Here is an 18,901-nt window from a genome sequence, read left to right as displayed (position 1 = left end):
CAAAATTTCCTTCATGTGTTCTGTTTTTCTTTTTAAGTTGGCAAGGATAAGAAAGATACGGGCATTAAACTGAGAAGAAGTTTGTCTGCTGCGGGTACGAATGGTAAGAATAACATTTTCTGACATCATCTTCATTGCAAAGGCTTCATGTTTAGAGGGGCTATGGAGCGAGGAGTGTAGCCACAGGTGGGCCTGGGTCCAACCACTTTCAGCTCAAGTGACCTGCCTGACTGGTTTTCACAGGGGAAGGTTGGCAGCAGGCAGAACAGAATACCGGATATTATGTGCCAGTTTTCTGCCAACTGCTGGTCTCAGGGGGTGCTGCCTCCCTACCTGCTCCCTTCTCTGCTGCTCTCACAGGTTGTATCAGGCCACCCGAAAACCTGTGGTGATGATTCAAGATCAGAAGGCAGAATGGTACTTCCCAGCTGCATGAGAGCTGATGGCTCTGCAGCATCCTGCCCCCTAAGACACTGACTTCTGTGGGGGCAGGATGTTGTAGAGTCACCAGCGGTCACACAGCCGGGAAGTCCCGTGCTGCCATCTGGTCTTGAATTGCCACTGCAGGTTTTCGGGTGACCTGGTGGCAGTTGTGGATGAGGCCAGCTGGGTTGCAGGAAATGGAGCTGCTGCTGGGGGACTGGGAGATTTGGAAGATAGATAGAGGAGGAGGACAGGAACTAAGGACACAGATGAAAGATGCACTAGGGGAGGAAAAATAAGGACACAGAGAAGGATAGGAAAATAAAGAGGAAATGTTGGATGGGGGTGTAAGGAAAAGGATTTAGTTAGGGGTGCTGACATGGGGGAAGGAGTGGGGGGAGATTCTAGACAAGGAAGGGACAGGACACAGGATGCTGGACATGAAAGAAGGAATGGTGGGGGGGATGCTAGAAATGGATGAAGATAAAGACAGGGACATAAAGGAGAGATGGATGGTGGACATAGGGAGAGAAAAGAAATGACAGATAGATAGGAGATCCTGGAAAGAGAGTTGAAAGAAGTTAGAGGAACACAGAAACCAGAGGCTGGAACAACATGATTAGAAAAATAAAATGACCAGACAACAAGGGTAGAAAAATAATTTTATTTTCTATTTAGTGATTGGAATAAGTCAGTTTTGGATAGGTACAGAACCAGTGTTACACATGGCTAGGGCCTAGGGCAGAAATTTGAGAGGGGAGGGGTTCCGAAAGTCTATCTTCTTCAGCTTCAGGCAGACTTGGGGCCCAGAACAATTGCTCTTGATGTAAATCCCTCCCCCCACCTACATGCCGGCCCTGACATCTACTATCTTTACATTTTTTTACAATACAAGGGGGCAAATTTTTTTGTTTTTCTCATATTGTATTACATGCAAGAGTCTGATTTGATGGGGTTTCAGCTGAATAGAATTTTTGTCTTAAGTATTTATATTTAGTTTATGGTCACTTACCAGTCAATATTCAAAGTGATATAAGTGCTCTTAAATTGCTTGTACTGGGCTATCTGCTGATATTCAGCGGGCTTTGACCACTTGGTGTCATTGAATATCAGCATTGACCTCTAAACTAAAAGCCAGTTATTTTGTGGGTGGTCTGGGGCGGAGTCAGAACTTATGGGGTTAAGTGCCAATATTGAGGGGCCCTTTTACTAAGGTGCATAGGTGCCTATGCACGTCCAACATGCGTCAGTTTGGAACTACTGCCCAGCTACTGCGTGCCCCGGGTGGTAATTCCATTTTTTACGCACATCCAATACATGCGTTGGAAAATATTTTTTATTTTCTACCCTGCGGCGCTAATCGAGCAGTAGTCAGCAGTGTACGCACACTGACAATTACTGCCTGGTTAATGCATGAGACCTTACCGCTAAGTCAGTGGGTGGCATTAAGGTCTCGGGCCCAAAATGGACGTGCACCAATTTTGCTTTGCCGCATTTCCATTTTTGGCCTAAAAAAAAAGGCCCTGTTTGCAGGTGCACTGAAAAATAGACCAGTGCACGTCCAATACACGTGCCTACACCAGCGCAGGCCATTTGTCGGCATGCCTTAGTAAAAGGGCCCCTCAGTACTTAACCTCCTAAGTTAAGTGGCCAAATCAAACCACATAAAACAGTCCTATCTTTATGTGGTGTTGCTTAGGCAGTTAAGTGCTGAATATCACACTTTACTGCATAATAGATAGCCAGCCGCATAAACCCAGATATGGCCCCAGCATTGAATATCTGGGGATAATGCCACTGGTGCCTAAAAAATATGCTTACTGCCCCCAGCTGAATATCTGCCCCTTAGTTTGTACTTGGTGAGGGTCAATCTGTGTTTTATGTGGGGATCGGTTAGAATGGAACTTCTGTGTAAGGATCTGGCTTGTTCAGTTTGTCCAGTAGGTGTACTGATGTTCTAGGGTCTACTGCATATTTACAGTACTGCAATTTACTAGGTAGGCTTCTTGTTATGAGAGTTTTGGAAATTATGCTGGAATGGCAGATTTGCTCCATATCCTGAGTGACTATTTGTATATAGTAGTTTTGTATTACTTCACAATATTCCTGGTACTGAGAAAATTTATGTTGCTGTTACTGAGATTATACTAAAAACAAATATTTTTTGTATGGAAGTTTTATGGGGGAGTGTCCTAGCTCTGCTGTTTACCAGTTACTCGGGCAGGGTCCAAGTGGCTCTGGATGCAGAATATATGTTTGGATTTAATACTGTATGGAGGATGCATATGTATGTCTTCCCTTACCTAATCTTCAAACATTAAGCACTGTACTTGTTATCATGAAGTGATTATGTCATAACCATACTCTGTAAGCCACATTGAGCCTGCAAATAGGTGGGAAAATGTGGGATACAAATGCAATAAATATAAATTATAATATATAATATATGTTAAGGCACTGCAGAGAAAGGTGCGGCTCAGTAGGGACTGAGGAGTGTAACCTATTGTACTACCTCTTCCCTCCCTCCCCAATGCTTCAGTGTGACCTGCAGGCACTACTGCCCTTACTGCAGTTATTTTTTAGGACAGGACCCGGCAATGGCAGGTGTCTGGATTTTCTCTTTCAAAACATTGGCAAATCTAGCCTCACCATTAATGTAGCCAGCAGAGATCTCCATGCCCCACCAGCTGAAGACATCCCAAGCCCACCAAACCCCAGTCAGTTTACAATGCTCCGAGTTGCTGATGCTGGCATTGTGGGTATGCTCAATTCTCGCATGAGAACTGAGCATGACTGGGGTGCCAGTTCTGGTGGCTCTGAGCCCTGCCAGTGATTGTCTTGGTTTTCTAAACGTAGGTTGGTGCACTGCAGATGTCTTGGGGCCTGGGGATCCCTGCCAGCTAAGTTTTTTTTTAACTTAACATAAAATGGGGAGAGGGCAGAGAAGAGGAAATATCTGCCCACCTGACTTACCTGTTGACCCACCCAAAAATTTCCTTCTGGCTATGCCACTGTAAGGATCTACAGTGGATCTGTCATATTAGGGAATTCCTAATTTTCTGCATACATTATGAAAGATCTATTTCCCCACTGTTCCATGTCAGAAACCGAAGAAAGATGTGCTGAACTCATAATACATACAATTTAACCTACATGAGCCTTTTCTTCACACAAAGACAGACGTGGCACTGTTTGACTCTGCATTTATGGCTAATGGCATCAGTGTTTGTTTCCCAGCACTGGTGTAATATGGTAAGCCTCTGCTTTTTGTAGTGCTGTAACACTTTCTTGTTTTGAAGGGTGGACCTGGGCTAAATTTATTGTACATTTTCAAAGAAATATATTTAAATAGTGAGCAAAAACCCACAGTGCTATTGGAAAATTTTTGCTTGCACAATTTTTCTCTATGTGAGAATTCCTCTTCCAGCAGTTTCAGGATCTGAAAGCTATGGGTAAAATGTTCAAAATTAGGCAAGTTAGAAACAAAACAAAAAGACAAAGGTGGGTGATATTCAAATGGTTTGTCCAGCTAACTTTGGGAGTTATTCAGACAAATATTAAATATTGAATATTAAAATTCCACCCCTTCCCCTCTTACGTGTTAAATTATATCTGGTGGAGCTGGGGAAATTCCTGGGACAGAGTTTAACTTTAGCTGGTCAATTCAGTGCTGGCGTATCAAATTTACCCAAATTTCTCTGGTCAACCAGAGAGCTGTCATAAAGGGGCCCTTTTACTAAAGGGTTGGCGTGCAGCAACAGGCTTGCCATGTGCCAATCAAGAACTACTGCAGGAACCCAGCGGTAGTTCCCACCCCCGCGTGCGCCATTTCTGGTGCTACAAAAATATTTTCAATTTTTTTTAGCGCCGGTTCTTACACAGTGGTAGTGGCGCTGCCTGGTTACCGCAGGGTTAGTGTGGGAGCTTTTTTTTTTTTTTTTACCATTTATTTTATTATTTTCAGATATAAACATATCAAAACAGAGAACAACTTTAATACAACCATATTGCTTAACACCTTTTCTGGGCTGTTCCCCATTTCTAATTCCACTCATTCAATTTCTCAGAACCCCTCTCACCCTTTCCCTTCCTCTCCTCCCCCCCCCCCCCCCCCCCCCCCCTCTCGACCTACTCATGCGTGCCTAACATTTACTGGCTCTTAGTGTCCCGGGAGGACAACCACTGTTCATAAAGCTTCCAAGTCTTTTGATGTTGTATTAAATGTCCATTCCGTAGCGCTGTGAGTTTGGACATAAGGCAAATGTAGTCTAATTTCTGCAGGACTCTATGAAGGCCCGGCAGTGATGGTTGTTTCCAAGCCGCTGCTAATACCAGCTTGCCTGCCACAAACAGTTGTCCAGCAAACTGGTGTATTGGATTTGGAACTCCTTCGGGTTTAAAATGTAGCAAACAATAATCCATCTTCATTGGGTAGGTTATCCCAGTGACCTCAGTCAGAAATTTCAGAAGCATTGTCCAGTATGTCTGAGCGTGTGTACAGGCCCACCAGATGTGGAACATGTCCCCTATTCCATCGCACTGTCGCCAGCATGTAGCTGAGCATCCTCTAAACATCTTTGCAATGCGATGCGGGGTATAGTACCAGCAGTATAATATCTTGTGTCCATTCTCAATCATAGAACTAGAAATCGAGACCTTAAGCAAAGATTTAAATGCTAATTTCCATTGTTGAAAAGTATATGTTTCCTTCAAGGCTTCATTCCATATAGCTAAATAATGTTCTACGGGGTTGGAGTATAGAAGCAATGCTTCATAGAGTCTTGATATGCTCCCCTTACCTCCCCCTCTCATCATACACATTTCTATCTTAGTTTCTGATAAGTTAAGCTCATCTCTTGCCCTTCGCTTTATAAAGTCCTGTACTTGGTAGTATTGGAAAGCCTGTAAGGAGGATAAACCATGTTCCCTGCAGAGCTCTTCAAACGCTATTGTCGTATTCTCTTCCCACATTTGGCCCAACGTGCACAGACCCATATCTTCCCAGCCACAGTAGGCCGTGTCATGTCTTCCTGGTGTAAAGTGTGGAGCAAATCTAAGGTACATGTGCCGAAAAAACTTACGTCCTGGAAAAAACTGTTCTCGCACCCCACTCCAGGTGTGCAAGGGCCACTGCATCAGCGGCGGGCATCCCTTGATAAGTTCATCCAACTCCTGTTTAGCTAGCCATGGAATAGCCCTAAGCGGGAAGGGGCCCACCCAGCCCTGCTCCATCCGGACACTCAATTTTTCTGTGTCTGTGAACCAAGCCGCTATTGTTCTAAGATGTGCCGCCTGGTAATATAGGGTGATAGAGGGGACCCCCATCCCTCCCTGCTGCCTTGGTTGGTACATAACTTCTCTTCTAACTCGTGGTGGTCTTTTTTTCCAGATGAAGGAGAAGATGTCCCTCTGGAGGCCTCGTAGGAAGCTATCTGGGATGGAGATTGGTAATGCCATAAAGAGATACAGTATCCTTGGGAGTACTACCCTTTTTACTGCACTTATCCTCCCAACCCAGGACAACTGTAGACCCCCCCATCTTTGCAAGTCTTGCAGCAAACGCTTCGCTATCTCGGGGAAATTAACCTGGTATAGCTCCTTGATGTCTCTGGGAATATTAACCCCTAGGTATCGAATGTATCGCGATGCCCATCGAAACGGAGTTGCCTGCTGCAGACGGGATTTTTGTTCAATGGGAATATTTATGTCAAGCACTTCAGATTTGTCCAGATTAATCTTAAACCCCGAGACTTTCCCGTATGCATTTAGCATCTCTAATACTTTCGGAAAGGAGGTCTCAGGATCTTTTAGCATCAGCAAGACGTCATCTGCAAAGAGAAGCGTCCGCGTTTCAATTCTTCCCAATCGTGGCCCCTTTACTTCTGGATGTGCCCTAAGCCTAACCGCCAGCGGCTCCATTACAATGGCAAAAAGCAGGGGGGACATTGCACATCCCTGCCTTGTTCCTCTATATAAATTGAAGGGCTCTGTCAGTCTGCCATTTACTCTAATGGAGGCCTGAGGGGTTTTATATATTAGACGAAGCCAGCGGAGGAAACGCCCAGTGAATCCCATTTTATCTAGCACTCCAAACAAGAAGGACCAGCTCACTCTGTCAAACGCCTTTTCGGCATCTAGTGACAGAATGCATAATGGAGACCGCGTGTCCTGTGCATGGTATACCAAATGTAGTGCTCTACGTATATTATCGAATGTCTGTCTCCCATGCACGAAACCTGCCTGATCCTCATGAACTAGAAAGGGTAAATGTTTTTGCAGTCGTGTTGCCAAAATCTTTGTGAAGATCTTATAGTCTATCCCTAACAGTGAGATAGGCCTATAAGATCCACAGAGCTGTGGGTCCTTCCCTGGCTTGTGGATGACCGTAATATTAGCCAAATTCCAGGTTGGGGGGAGCCCCGGACTATCCTCTAGGGAATTAAACACTTGCAATAGCAGCGGGGCCAACAGCTTCCCAAATGTTTTATAGAATTTGCCAGTGAAGCCATCGGGTCCCGGAGCCTTACCTGCCGGGAGCTCCTTAATAGCGTGAATAACCTCTTCCATTTCAATAGGGTGCGCTAACATCTGAGTGGCACTAGATGTCAGTCTTGGAAGCTCCAACCCCTCTAAGTAATCTGTTATCTCTATGTGATCTGTCTCCTCACCTCTGGTGTATAACTTCTCATAAAAGTCTTTGAATGCTAGTTCTATATAATCAGAGTCTGTGTGGGTGTCCCCTCCCTCATCCCTTAGGCTCGCAATTATGTTGCGGTTCGCTTGCTGTTTTAGCCTATAGGCCAGCAGACGGCTAGCCTTATTACCAAATTCATAGTGAGTCTGTTGAGCCTTCTGAAGACTCTCGGAGATATCCGCCAGCTCCAAATCACAGATTTGATCCCGCAGCCGGCTAGCTCTATCTAAGCTCGCCTGCTTATGTTCCGATCCACCACTATGAAGCCTGGCTTCTTCCTGTTCTAGTTGTTTCCGGAGAGTCGCCTCTTTTAACATCCGCTGTTTCCTAGTGTGTGCTTTCAGCGCTATGAGGTGACCCCGCATAACTGCCTTAAATCCCTCCCAGACTATTATCGGTGAAACTGTCCCATTATCATTGAATTGGATATATTCTTTAATATTGGTTTCAATGCTAACTAGATTAGCCGGATCCTGCAGAAGAGCATCATCCAGACGCCAGCTTTTCTGTCTCCCTCGCGTATTGGGTAATGTCAGCTGCATCAGAACCGGAGAATGGTCTGACCAGGTTCTAGGTAAAATCTGCTGTGTCCCTGCCAATCCTGCTATCGCTGCTTCTCCTAGCCAGTAGTCAATCCTGGAGGATGACTTATGTACTGCAGAATAGTAAGTATAGCTACGCTTTCTTGGGTGTACCCGCCGCCACAGGTCTATTAGGTGCCAGTGATTCACAAATTCGTACAATTTTGCTCTATCTCTTCGGCCATATTGTATGCTACTCGAGGAGTTGTCTAGATGAGCCTGCATGGTAAGGTTAAAATCCCCCCCCACCAATAGGGAGCCCTCTACATGTTTCTGGAGCAGTTGGTCCAACTCTGAAAAAAAACCCTCCTGCTGTGCATTCGGCCCATACACGTTTACTATAGTAAAGATCTGTCCTAACAGCGACAACACTACCAGGAGGTATCTTCCCCCCTTGTCTCTGGTCACTTTAAGTATGTTCCAAGGTTTATCACCTACAAATGCCATCATTACCCCTTTACTCTTTGTGTTGTCGCTATTGGACGCAAAATATATATGGGGATATTTCTTATGGTAGCACAAATATTCATGTCTGGACAGCAAGTGGGTCTCCTGCACCAGGACCACATCTGCTCGCAAACGGAGCATTTCCCTAAACAGGAGTTGTCGCTTTCTCGGGATATTCAACCCTCTGGCATTAATCAGTAGTAGGTTGATATCTGCCATAAGATGTCATAATAAATTGCTCTATTGCCTGCTAATCTCTGAGTCATTATGCTTCTTTGCCTATTTCCTAGTGGTTTCCTCTGATGAGCCCTCCCCTTAACATCCTGATAGGCCTCTTTCTTGTCCCTATCCCAGGGTTTCCCTCCCTCCCCCCTCCCCCCTCCCCTCTTTAGAAAGCTGCCCCTGTATATCACTAAGGGCATTCTAGAAGGAAGTGTAAGCTGTTCAGTCCGTGTTTCCGCGGAGGCTCCTACATCTTTGAGTAAAGCCTTATCTCTTTGCAATTTTTACCTTTCTATAAATTTAAGTGACAACAGAACAACATAACAGGTGTTTGCATAGTATTAACAAAACAAAATACATCACCCAATCACTTCCTAAGGTCCAACTTTTTCTTTTTTTGCAGCATTGCCACTGAGCGCACGTTCAATCAACTTCTGTCTTTTTGCCAATTCAACAATTGCTCCTTAACCGAGGCTTCCCAGTGAAGTGCTTCTCAATCAGGTCACTTTTGCTGCCGACTGTTGGCGTTTTAGGCGTCGCTGACCATTGCCTACTCGTTGCCATTTAGGCGGTATCACCCGGGTTGGGCCTCTCTTTGCTGCTGTCGTCGGGGTTGATGTCTCCATCTCGACTTCCTCTGGCAGCACTTCTTTCGCCTCTGCAAGTGTTCTTATGTGCTGCATTTTACCCTCTTTATAAAATACTAGCGCAAATGGATGTCTCCATCTATACCGGATCCCCAGTTCTTGAAGTCTTCTAGTGACTGGTTTGAGTTCCGCTCTGCGCTTCAATGTAGTGGCTGCCAGATCTTGATACACTTCAACTGTGTATGTATCCCACTTAAAATTTGGGGTCTGTCGTGCCGCTTTTGCCACCTGCTCCTTCATCTTAAAGTCTCTAAAGCACACTATTATGTCCTTAGGCAGATTGGCTCGTGGGGAGCTGAATGCCCGGTGAGCTCTCTCAATGAGGATCGCGGTTGGTTCTATTGCTGTACCTCCAGCTGTTAGCAGATCACTCGTCAGTCTTTGTATAGTATCCTCACAGTCAATGTAGGCAGGGGACCCCGGCAGGCCACGAAACCGCAAATTACATCTGCGACTACGGTTCTCCAGATCCTCTAACTTGTCGAGGACCTGCTGGTGGGCCAGCTGGCTTTCCGTGGTTCGCTGATCTAAGGTCTCGAGTGCATCTGACTGGGCATCAAGCCGATTTTCTGCCTCCTCCAATCGAGAACCTAGCTCTCTTATTTCACCTTTGAGATCTGCCCCCATAGTCACCAGCTCACCTCGCATTGCCTTCAGGTCTGCCCGAATCTCCTGAAGCCACTTCTGCCACTCCGGACCCATTTCTTCCTCGGGCTCCTCCTGATCTTTATTGGTGTGTGCTTCCCCTGCGGGTGTTAATTCTACCAGTTCCGCTACCGCGATCGCCCGCTCCGGGCGATTCGATGTTGCGGCCGCCATTTTGTTTTCGCCACGCGCCAACGGTGTAAATGCAAAGCGGGAGAAATTCAGTCTCTCCGTCTCCGTCTGCATCGGAAATTTAATCCCACTGTGTTGCGCTCTCCTCCGCTCGTGTTTTGCAGTTATTTCGCCGCTTGAAACAGGCTATTTAGCTTATAAATCTCCGCGGATTATACGGAGCTCAGCTAGCATGCAGCCATGCCGTTTCGTGACGTCACTTCCTCTCTTAGTGTGGGAGCTTTTAACCGCCACCTCAATGGGTGGCGGTAAGTGCTTCCCCCCCAAAATGGCCATGCGGCAAGTGGTTCACTTACCGCACGGCCATTTCTTTTCCAGAACAAATGGCAGCCTTTTATCCACTGCGGTAAAAGGAGGTCTCAGCGCATCAAAAACATATGCTGACACTAGCGAAGACCCCCTTTTACCACAGCTTAGTAAAAGGACCCCAAAGTTATTCAGATGACATTATAGTGATAATTTTATCCAGATATATTCAGAGGCACATCTATCCAGATAACCAGAGGCAGTGGAAAATCTTTCTGGTTGGAGGAGCCAAACAAACCAATCTCTAGCCCCTCCCCAAACTCTCTGGTTGGGCAAAATATTAGTGGGACCATAGCACCTGTGGCCTTCCCCATTCCACTGCTTATGCAAATAACTTACTAACTTGGCAGGTTTTTGAATATGAATGCCTAGTGCTATCTTTAATATTTTTATAAACATACATAAATAGGGTAGAAAATGTGTGTTTAGCTGCTCAAAGCACTGTATGAATACATTCCCAGTAGGGAGGATAATTTTATAACAAGGTGCTAATGCTGTGAAAGTACAGAGGAGCTTATGGAGTGCCTGTTTTATAAAGGCTCCAAAAAAACAGTTGCAATAATGAAAAACTGCACAACGGAGCTGTATGCCTGTAAAATCTTATATGCTATTTAATTATATTCAGAGAGAATGGACCATCAAACCATAGGCGTAGTTTGACTGTTTCATTTGGGGGGGCAAAGAATGGGCGGAGCATATTAGCATATCATTTGCATATATAAATATGCAAATGAATATGCTAATATGGAGGAAGGAAATGAAATTTACAGGCAAAATATCACAGATGCACATTTCAAAAAGCTGACACATTTCAATTAATAAATTATGAATAAAATACTTTTATTTACCTTTGTTGTCTGATCATTTAGTTTTTCTATTCGCTTTGATCCCAGTGTCTTCTGTTTTATGCAGTGTCTTCTTTCCAGTAGGCTTCCCTCTGCTCCCCACCCTCCCAGTCCCATCCATCTCTTGCTCCTTCCCTCTGCTCCCCAACCCTCCCAGTTCCATCCATCTTCTGTTCCTTCCCTCTGCTCACCATCCCTCCGTCCCATCCATCGTCTGCTCCTTCCCTCTGCTGTGCCTGACCCCTCCCAGTCCCATTCATCTCCTGCTCCTTCCCTCTGCTTCCCACCCCTCCCAGTCCCATTCATCTCCTGCTCCTTTCCTCTGCTTCCCACCCCTCCCAGTCCCATTCATCTCCTGCTCCTTCCCTCTGCTTCCCACCCCTCCCAGTCCCATTCATCTCCTGCTCCTTTCCTCTGCTTCCCACCCCTCCCAGTCCCATTCATTTCTTGCTCCTTCCCTCTGCTTCCCACCCCTCCCAGTCCCATTCATCTCCTGCTCCTTCCCTCTGCTTCCCACCCCTCCCAGTCCCATTCATTTCTTGCTCCTTCCCTCTGCTTCCCACCCCTCCCAGTCCCATTCATCTCCTGCTCCTTCCCTCTGCTCCCCACCCCTCCCAGTCCCATCCATCTGTTGCTCCTTCCCTCTGCTCCCCACCCCTCCCAGTCCCATCCCTCCCAGTCCCATTCATCTCCTGCTCCTTCCCTCTGCTTCTCACCCCTCCCAGTCCCATTCATCTCCTGCTCCTTCCCTCTGCTTCCCACCCCTCCCAGTCCCATCCATCTGTTGCTCCTTCCCTCTGCTTCCCACCCCTCCCAGTCCCATTCATCTCCTGCTCCTTCCCTCTGCTCCCCACCCCTCCCAGTCCCATCCATCTTCCCTCTGCTCCCCCCCCCCCCCCGCGAGGTCCAAGATGGTGACTCCGTTTACCCCCTCTCTTCCTCCCTCCCTCCGGTGCAGGCAACAGTCTTCAGCTTTTTCAGCGTTCCTGGCAGCGGTAGCGATGTACACGCTGCCTTCGGTCTGCCCCGGAAGTCTTCTCTTCAAGTTCCTGTTCCCACCTATGCGGGAACAGGAACTTGAAGAGAAGGCTTCGGGGCAGAGCCAAAGGCAGCGTGTACATCGCTACCGCTGCCAGGAACGCTGAAAAAGCTGAAGACTGTTGCCTGCACCGGAGGGAGGGAGGAAGAGAGAGAGGTAGACGGACACGCTCCTCTCGGTCCGCTTGGCTTCCCTGCCCTCTCTGTCTGCGTCCCGCCCGAAAGGAAATGACGTCAGAGGAAGGCGGGAGCAGACAGAGAGGGCAGGGAAGCCAAGCGGACCGAGAGGAGCGCGTGCCTGCATGTGTTTTTTTTTTTTTTTTTTAAACTAATGGCGCGGCGGCGCCTCGCGTCGTTTGGGGGGGCATTGCCCCCCCTCGCCCCTCCCAGTCTACGCCTATGCATCAAACTTAGAAGCATATAAACTGTAATATACATAATAATCTATGGAACTTTTTAAGTCTCAGTGCTATGAAAATGAGCCCCAGTATCTATTAATGCTTCATTTAAATATCATCATCAGTTAATAAATATTTTGTAATAAATCCTCTAAAACATGAGATAGGCAAGAGATGCCCCTGTAATACCAACTTGTCCAGAAAATAGGTTGTTTATCTATTAAGATTTCAGAATTAAACCAGAGGGGGTTGTCTGCAAAGAGAGTGCCAGGTTTCGAAAGTGTAGAATCAAGGGTACGTAGAGAATGAGTGGTGGATTGTATAAGGTCTGATTGATGGATTAGTTTATTTTTAGGAGTGAAGGGAATACATGTCAAAGGAATGGGACATAATAGGTCTGCATCAATTTTAAACCAAGCTGAAACTTCCTGAGATAAAGAGGGTATAGTCATCCATAGGGAACCATGTCTTAATATAGCAGCCATATGATATAAATAGAAATCTGGGAAACCAACACCACCATTGATTTTAGATGCTTTTAAAATCTTTATAGAGTTGCGTGGAGGCTTGTTATTCCAAGGATATTTCAAAAGTTTGGATTTAATATATTTATAAAATGAAGTTGGAGCAAGTGTAGGGAGAATACTTAAGTAGTAATTATTGATAGGCATTATGGTCATTTTTATAGCTTTCATATGACCCCACCACATTAAAGTAAGAGGGGACCAGTGGTTAATCAGGCTATCAAGCTTAGTTTTAATGATATCCATATTAAGTAGTATGACTTGATCGCTGTCTTTGTGAAACAAGATTTGTAATAACATTTATGTAAAGAAAAAATGCAGACACTTCACCCATTCATACCCAACGGGCTCACAAATAATCAAAGAGCTCTTATAAGTGAAAAAAGGCAAATATAAGAGAGAGAGAGATAAAAAATGGGGGAGGGGGAAGAAGACACCAAAAGGATCAATAGACAGGGGAAATGGGTCATTCTATTAAATATTGAGTGTCACATCATATCAGGAAGCTCAAATAAGATTACAGCATAATATATAAAAATATGTAAAAGGATAAAGAAGATGTATATAGATAGTAAATGGCGGGCATTAATGAAAAAGACCCATGGAGAGAACTGTTCTCCTTATAGTAACATAGTAACATAGTTACTATAAGGAGAACAGTTCTCTCCTTATAACATAGCATATACCATAACCTTTAATATCACAAATCCATTTGCGTAGAAGAGCAGGATCAGAGTAGTTAACTGTTTGATTCCAGTTTGTAACTCTCATGTAAAACAGGTCATATTGCGCCCCCAACTCCTTGAGATCCTGACAAAGGGCAAGAAATGCCTTCCATTTTGCAGCAGTAGTGGAAACCAGATCGGGAATGATGATGATTTTCTTACCTTGGTGCAGGAGCGATGATTTGCTCTTAGATGCCTGAAGGATTTGCAATGTATGCTGATATCTAAGGAGCCGAACAACCACAGGCCTCAGGAATTTGGTGCTCGACTGTAATCTGCTCGGAGTGCGATGAGCACAATCAAACTCCAGTGGTGTAGAAAACAAGATATCCAAAAGTTTTGGAAGCCTATTTTTGAGGAATGCCAGCATATCCAAGTCTTACGTTCCCTCAGGTAGGCCTCGTTGCGGTATTAGATTTGAACTTGTGGTATGGCGGATTCAGTGGCACCAAGTCGCAGGGTTAAAGCCTCAATATTTTGTTGAGAAGCAGCCAGCTGAGTATGAATATTCTCCAATTCCTGGTGCATATTTCTTGATATGGCCATATGGTTGTGTAGCAATTCTTTAATACCTTGTAGTTCCATCATGATGGGATTTTTGTTATTCTCAGTTCCTACCATCTTACCTAGTTTGTTGTGTGAAGAAGGATTAGATTTGAGCTGCTTAGTATTGGAAGAGATGCTAAACTGTGAGTCCAATTTGGTTTTTATTCATATTCGGAGCAGGGATAGAAAGTAATAAAACTATAAATTGTCCTTAGAGTGGATCCAGGTGAGGAGATTAGTTGAGAAACTAGCATTCAGCAGAGGAGTGTTTTGCACAAGCAGCCAATCTGTTCGGAAGCCAACCGGAAGTTGTGATTTATTACTCTTCAGTTTGTCAGATTGCCCCATTACATCTTCAGGGTTTACAGAGATTTGTTTCAGTTTCTCTGACTCATCAGCCTTGAATACTATTTCTGGCACTGGAATCTCCAAAGCAAAAAATTAATTTAGTCTCTCCACTATGGCCTTGGCTTCCCTGAGTGCCTCTTTTACCCTGAGGTCATCTAGCGGCAGTGGCGTTCCTAGGGGGGCTGGCACCCGGGGCGGATCGCCGATGCGCCCCGCCCCCCCGATGCAGCAAGGACCCCCCCCCCCCCCGGCGAAAGGACACCCCCGTGAAGGAACCCCCCCCTTCCGCCGGGTGCACTCCGCGCGCCTGTCCTCCATTGTTCCATGCTTCCTCTCTGCCCCGGAACAGGAAGTAACCTGTTCCGGGGCAGAGAAGAAGCATGGAACAACGGAGGACAGGTGCGCGCGGCACCCCCCCCCCCCCGACGGCGTGCATCCGGGGCGGACTGCACCCACCGCCCCCCCCTAGGAACGCCACTGTCTAGCGGTCCAGCTTCTTGCTTCTAATGTACCTAAAAAGTTTTTACTTTATGTTTTTGCCTCCAAAGCAATCTTCTTTTCAGAGTCTCTCTTTGCCTTCCTTATCAATGCTTTGCATTTGACTTGCCATTCCTTATTCTGTTCCTATTATTTTCAGTAAGATCCTTCTTCCATTTTCTAAAGGATTTTCTTTTAGCTTTAATAACTTCCTTCACCTCAATTTTTAACCATGCCAGCTGTTGTTTGGCCTTCCTTCAACCATGTTTTCAGCTGGAAGAATGCTCTGCTTCAGGGGGAAATCACTCCATGCATATCTTCTCAGAAAACTTCAGCAAGGCATATTCTCTTCTCAACAACTTTCTACAATAAAAAGGCATCAAGGTGTTTAAATAACTATCCAGTCAGTAAAATAGATGTACTCTCCAATCACAAAGCAGCTTTTGAATAAGAGTGAGCCAATCAAAATTGTCATTAAGACTCACAGGTTAAATAATAGCTAATGGAAAAATCCAACAATGTTCTTGCAGATTTAGGAGGCAATTCAAATCATCTCCCAATACTCTTGGGTAACAGCATCAAATTGTCTCCACTGCAAATTCTCTACTGAATGCATCTTTTCTCTCCAATGAGAAACCAAAGGAGCAACATACTAGTCCTGCACTGTGCAACTGGTTTAAAATTGGGAAAGGATGACGTTGGAGGTTAGTTTATTCATTCATCAAGAGAAGAAACAATATTACCACTATCTGATTACAATTAGGTAGATTTAAGGTCCATGGAGGGAAAATGACTTGCCTAGTACTACAGAAAGCAAGTAGTTGAGCTGGTAATAGAACACTTAACCAATCACTGGACAAATTTTCTTAATAAGTATAAGTAATAAACATACATATATATTTTGGATGCGGGAGCCCAGAGGCTATAAATGACTTTGTAGAAAGGATGTTGATGTTTCATTAACCACAAGAAGTGTACCATTTTTGCTGTTTTGCTCAAAATTTACATATTGTATTGTTCTATGGCCTGGCAGCATCACATCACACAAAGGTTAAGATTCAACCAGATGGTTTTGAGGTTGTTGTGGTAACAGTCTTGATCCTTACTCACTCATTGAAGTTCAGCTATGATGATGCCACTAAGTAAGGACAGTAAGACCTCCTGTTCCATAAATGTTCAACTCCTGTGAGCATCTTTGCAGAGTCTCAGTGCATTGTTTGATAGGGGAGCATTTTTCTTTAGTCTCCATGGCCGCTCTGCCGTACAAGTCAGTTGTTGCATAGATTTGTGAACAGAAACAAAAGCAAGCCATTTTTCTCTGCAGGCATTATTGCTGTGGAAAAGGATTCCTTGCCAATGAGTATAGAGACAGAGCTAGTAAAAGAACAGCTGAGAGAGTGCCAGCAGGAAATACAGGACCTCAAAATACAACTGGAGACGAAGGTAAGGTTATAGATGTCTAGAAGAGTCACAGTAAGACATGAAGAAGTCCATTTATTTAGGTGCCTTGAGAGCACCTGTGTGGTGCCTATACTATAAAAGAAAGCGGGCACCTACTTTCCCTTATAGAGTACTAGAGTAACATATATAATAAATGTTTTTAATTTAGGCACAAGCACTTACACCAGCCATAGGGACCGTTTTACAAAGCTGCAATAAGCATTAATGCGTGCTTTCCACAGCAAAAAATGGGTCATCACGGGTCACGTTGAGGCATCCCGTGATAATTTCTGGATGTGTGCGCTATCCACATGCTGAAAAATTAAATGTTATTTTTTGGCATAGGGAGCATGTCTGGGATGGAGAGTGTGTGTGATCTACAAGCAATCATTGGTAAAAAAAAAAAAAAAACCTTCCATTCTCACAATGTTTGCTCTAATTCATCGGAACAGGTCTCTGCACAATAGCAACAATACAGAAGCTGTCTAGATGAGGACTCTGCTCTAATATAAGTTCTTCTGTGCAGATAAATAAGGCTGAGAGAACTGTTCCAATGAGCTAGAGTAAAAAGTTGTGAGAATGGAAGTTTTATTTTATGCCAATGATGATTGCAAGCGCATAAGACATTTTGGTTAGAGCTATATGAGGCTTTTTCCTTCCATTTCTTTATTGCTCATATTTGAACTTTGCCTGCAAGTAGCATTGTGTGAGGATTAGTTTATATATTGTGTATTTAACAAGGAGTTTTCTCACACACCTCCTGAATTATATTGTAGTGGATTATAAAATGACCATTTACAAGGGATATGTAAATGGACAAAGACTACATCTGGCTTTTTTGTTTACAGTAGCAAACCTACATCTCTGATTGCCTCATAAAAGCCTGAGAGGCCCTTTTACAAAGCTGTGATAAGCACAAACACATGCTTACTGTATCAAAAAGTGGCGTACTATGGGGTGCACTGAGGCATTCCGCGGTAATTTGGGGAAGTGCTCGTACTACCCATTTGCTGAAAAATAAAATTTATTTTTTAGCTAAAATATAAAATGTATATTTTAGCGCTGGGGGTGGGTCTGGGATGGAGAGTGGGTATGTTCTGCGCTAATTGGTTAGAGCATAGGCATTGCTGCATTCTAACCGATTAGCACAGGTTTAGCACATGTCCCTACTGGCCAAAATATAGGTGGTAGTCACTGTTTACTCTAAGCTGAGCAGGAGTCCTCCAACTGCATTGCTGCCGGGGGGGGGGGGGGGGGGGGGGGTTGCAAATACAGTAATACCTTGGTTTTCGTTGACTGGTTATTGTTGGTTTCGGTTTTAGTTGATTTTTTCCGCAAAATATTTGTCTTGGATTTCGTTGGTTGCCTTGAATTTCATCGGCATGCCCATGTGACCTTGCTCTAATTTTGTGAAAACAAAGGGCGACCCATGCGTTCTCCTGCTCAGTGGGACCAAGGAAAGTTTCCAGAGCCAGCAGCCCTTCGAAGAAGGCCAGGAACACGATCGAGTGATACCTCGGTTTTCGTCGATTTCGGATTTCGCCGATTGTTTTCGGAGGGATTATTGACGAAAACCGAGGTATCACTGTATTATGTTTTCAGTGGCTAGAGATAGGTTCCCTGGACTCCCGCAGAGCTTGCCTGTCCCTCACTATTGAAAATGTGATAGTGAAATAGCACCACCCACTGGCAGTACTGTAGGTTGAGGACTGCCGCTCAGATTAGAGGGAACAGTGGCAGTAGGGGCTCATGTACTAATGGGAAAATTTAGTGTGTTACCTTTAATACAAAAAAATTAGAAAATTGGCCATTTTACCCCAGTGCCAAAAATGGCCTTAGCGTGTGGGAGTGATCCACATAAGGGCACGCTAAGGCCATTTTTTACCGCTATTTGGTAAAAGGATCCCTGAATTTCTTAGTCTGTCTTTTTGCTAAATGTAAGGTAAAATACAGTTGTGAATAAGTTGCTAATGCTGACATATTGTCCCTGCACCAGGTCAACTATTATGAGAGAGCAATCGAATTAATGAAAAAGAATTTTGAAAAGGAAAGGAAGGACATTGAACAGGGTTTTAAGATTGAGATCAGTGAGTTGGAAGATCAGAAGGCTGACCTTGAAGAGAGAAATGCAAAACTTCAGGAAGCAATAGATGGTTTGAAAGATCAGCTCCAGAAGTCCTCTCAGAGCCAAGAGCTGGAGAAGAGGTACGAGAAGGAGAAGGCTGAACTGGAACAGTACTACGCCAAGGAGATCTCCAGCTTAGGGCAGAGGCTATCCCAGGAGAAAGATGAGCTGCAAGTAGAACTGAAGAGAAGACATCAAAATGAGCTACAGTTAATGAGGTTTGACAACTTTTTTATTTTATGCAGCATGAGATACCATAATGAATAACAGGCAGGTCT

General features: G+C 44.7%; 1 protein-coding gene across 2 annotated transcripts in view; it reads left to right on the top strand.

Annotated features, from left to right (window-relative positions):
* The window catches only part of NINL (ninein like), a 247,655-nt gene that overhangs the window by 150,539 nt on the left and 78,215 nt on the right, over window positions 1-18,901 (top strand). For both annotated transcript variants that reach the window (XM_030196281.1, XM_030196282.1), the window contains exons 15-17: window positions 38-103; window positions 16,383-16,501; window positions 18,495-18,841. In XM_030196281.1, the coding sequence (XP_030052141.1) occupies window positions 38-103; window positions 16,383-16,501; window positions 18,495-18,841 (532 nt within the window). The remainder of the gene's footprint in view (window positions 1-37; window positions 104-16,382; window positions 16,502-18,494; window positions 18,842-18,901) is intronic.

Source organism: Microcaecilia unicolor, chromosome 3 (genome assembly GCF_901765095.1).
Source record: "Microcaecilia unicolor chromosome 3, aMicUni1.1, whole genome shotgun sequence".
NCBI lineage: Eukaryota > Metazoa > Chordata > Amphibia > Gymnophiona > Siphonopidae > Microcaecilia > Microcaecilia unicolor.
This window is presented reverse-complemented; position numbering and strand designations above follow the sequence as displayed.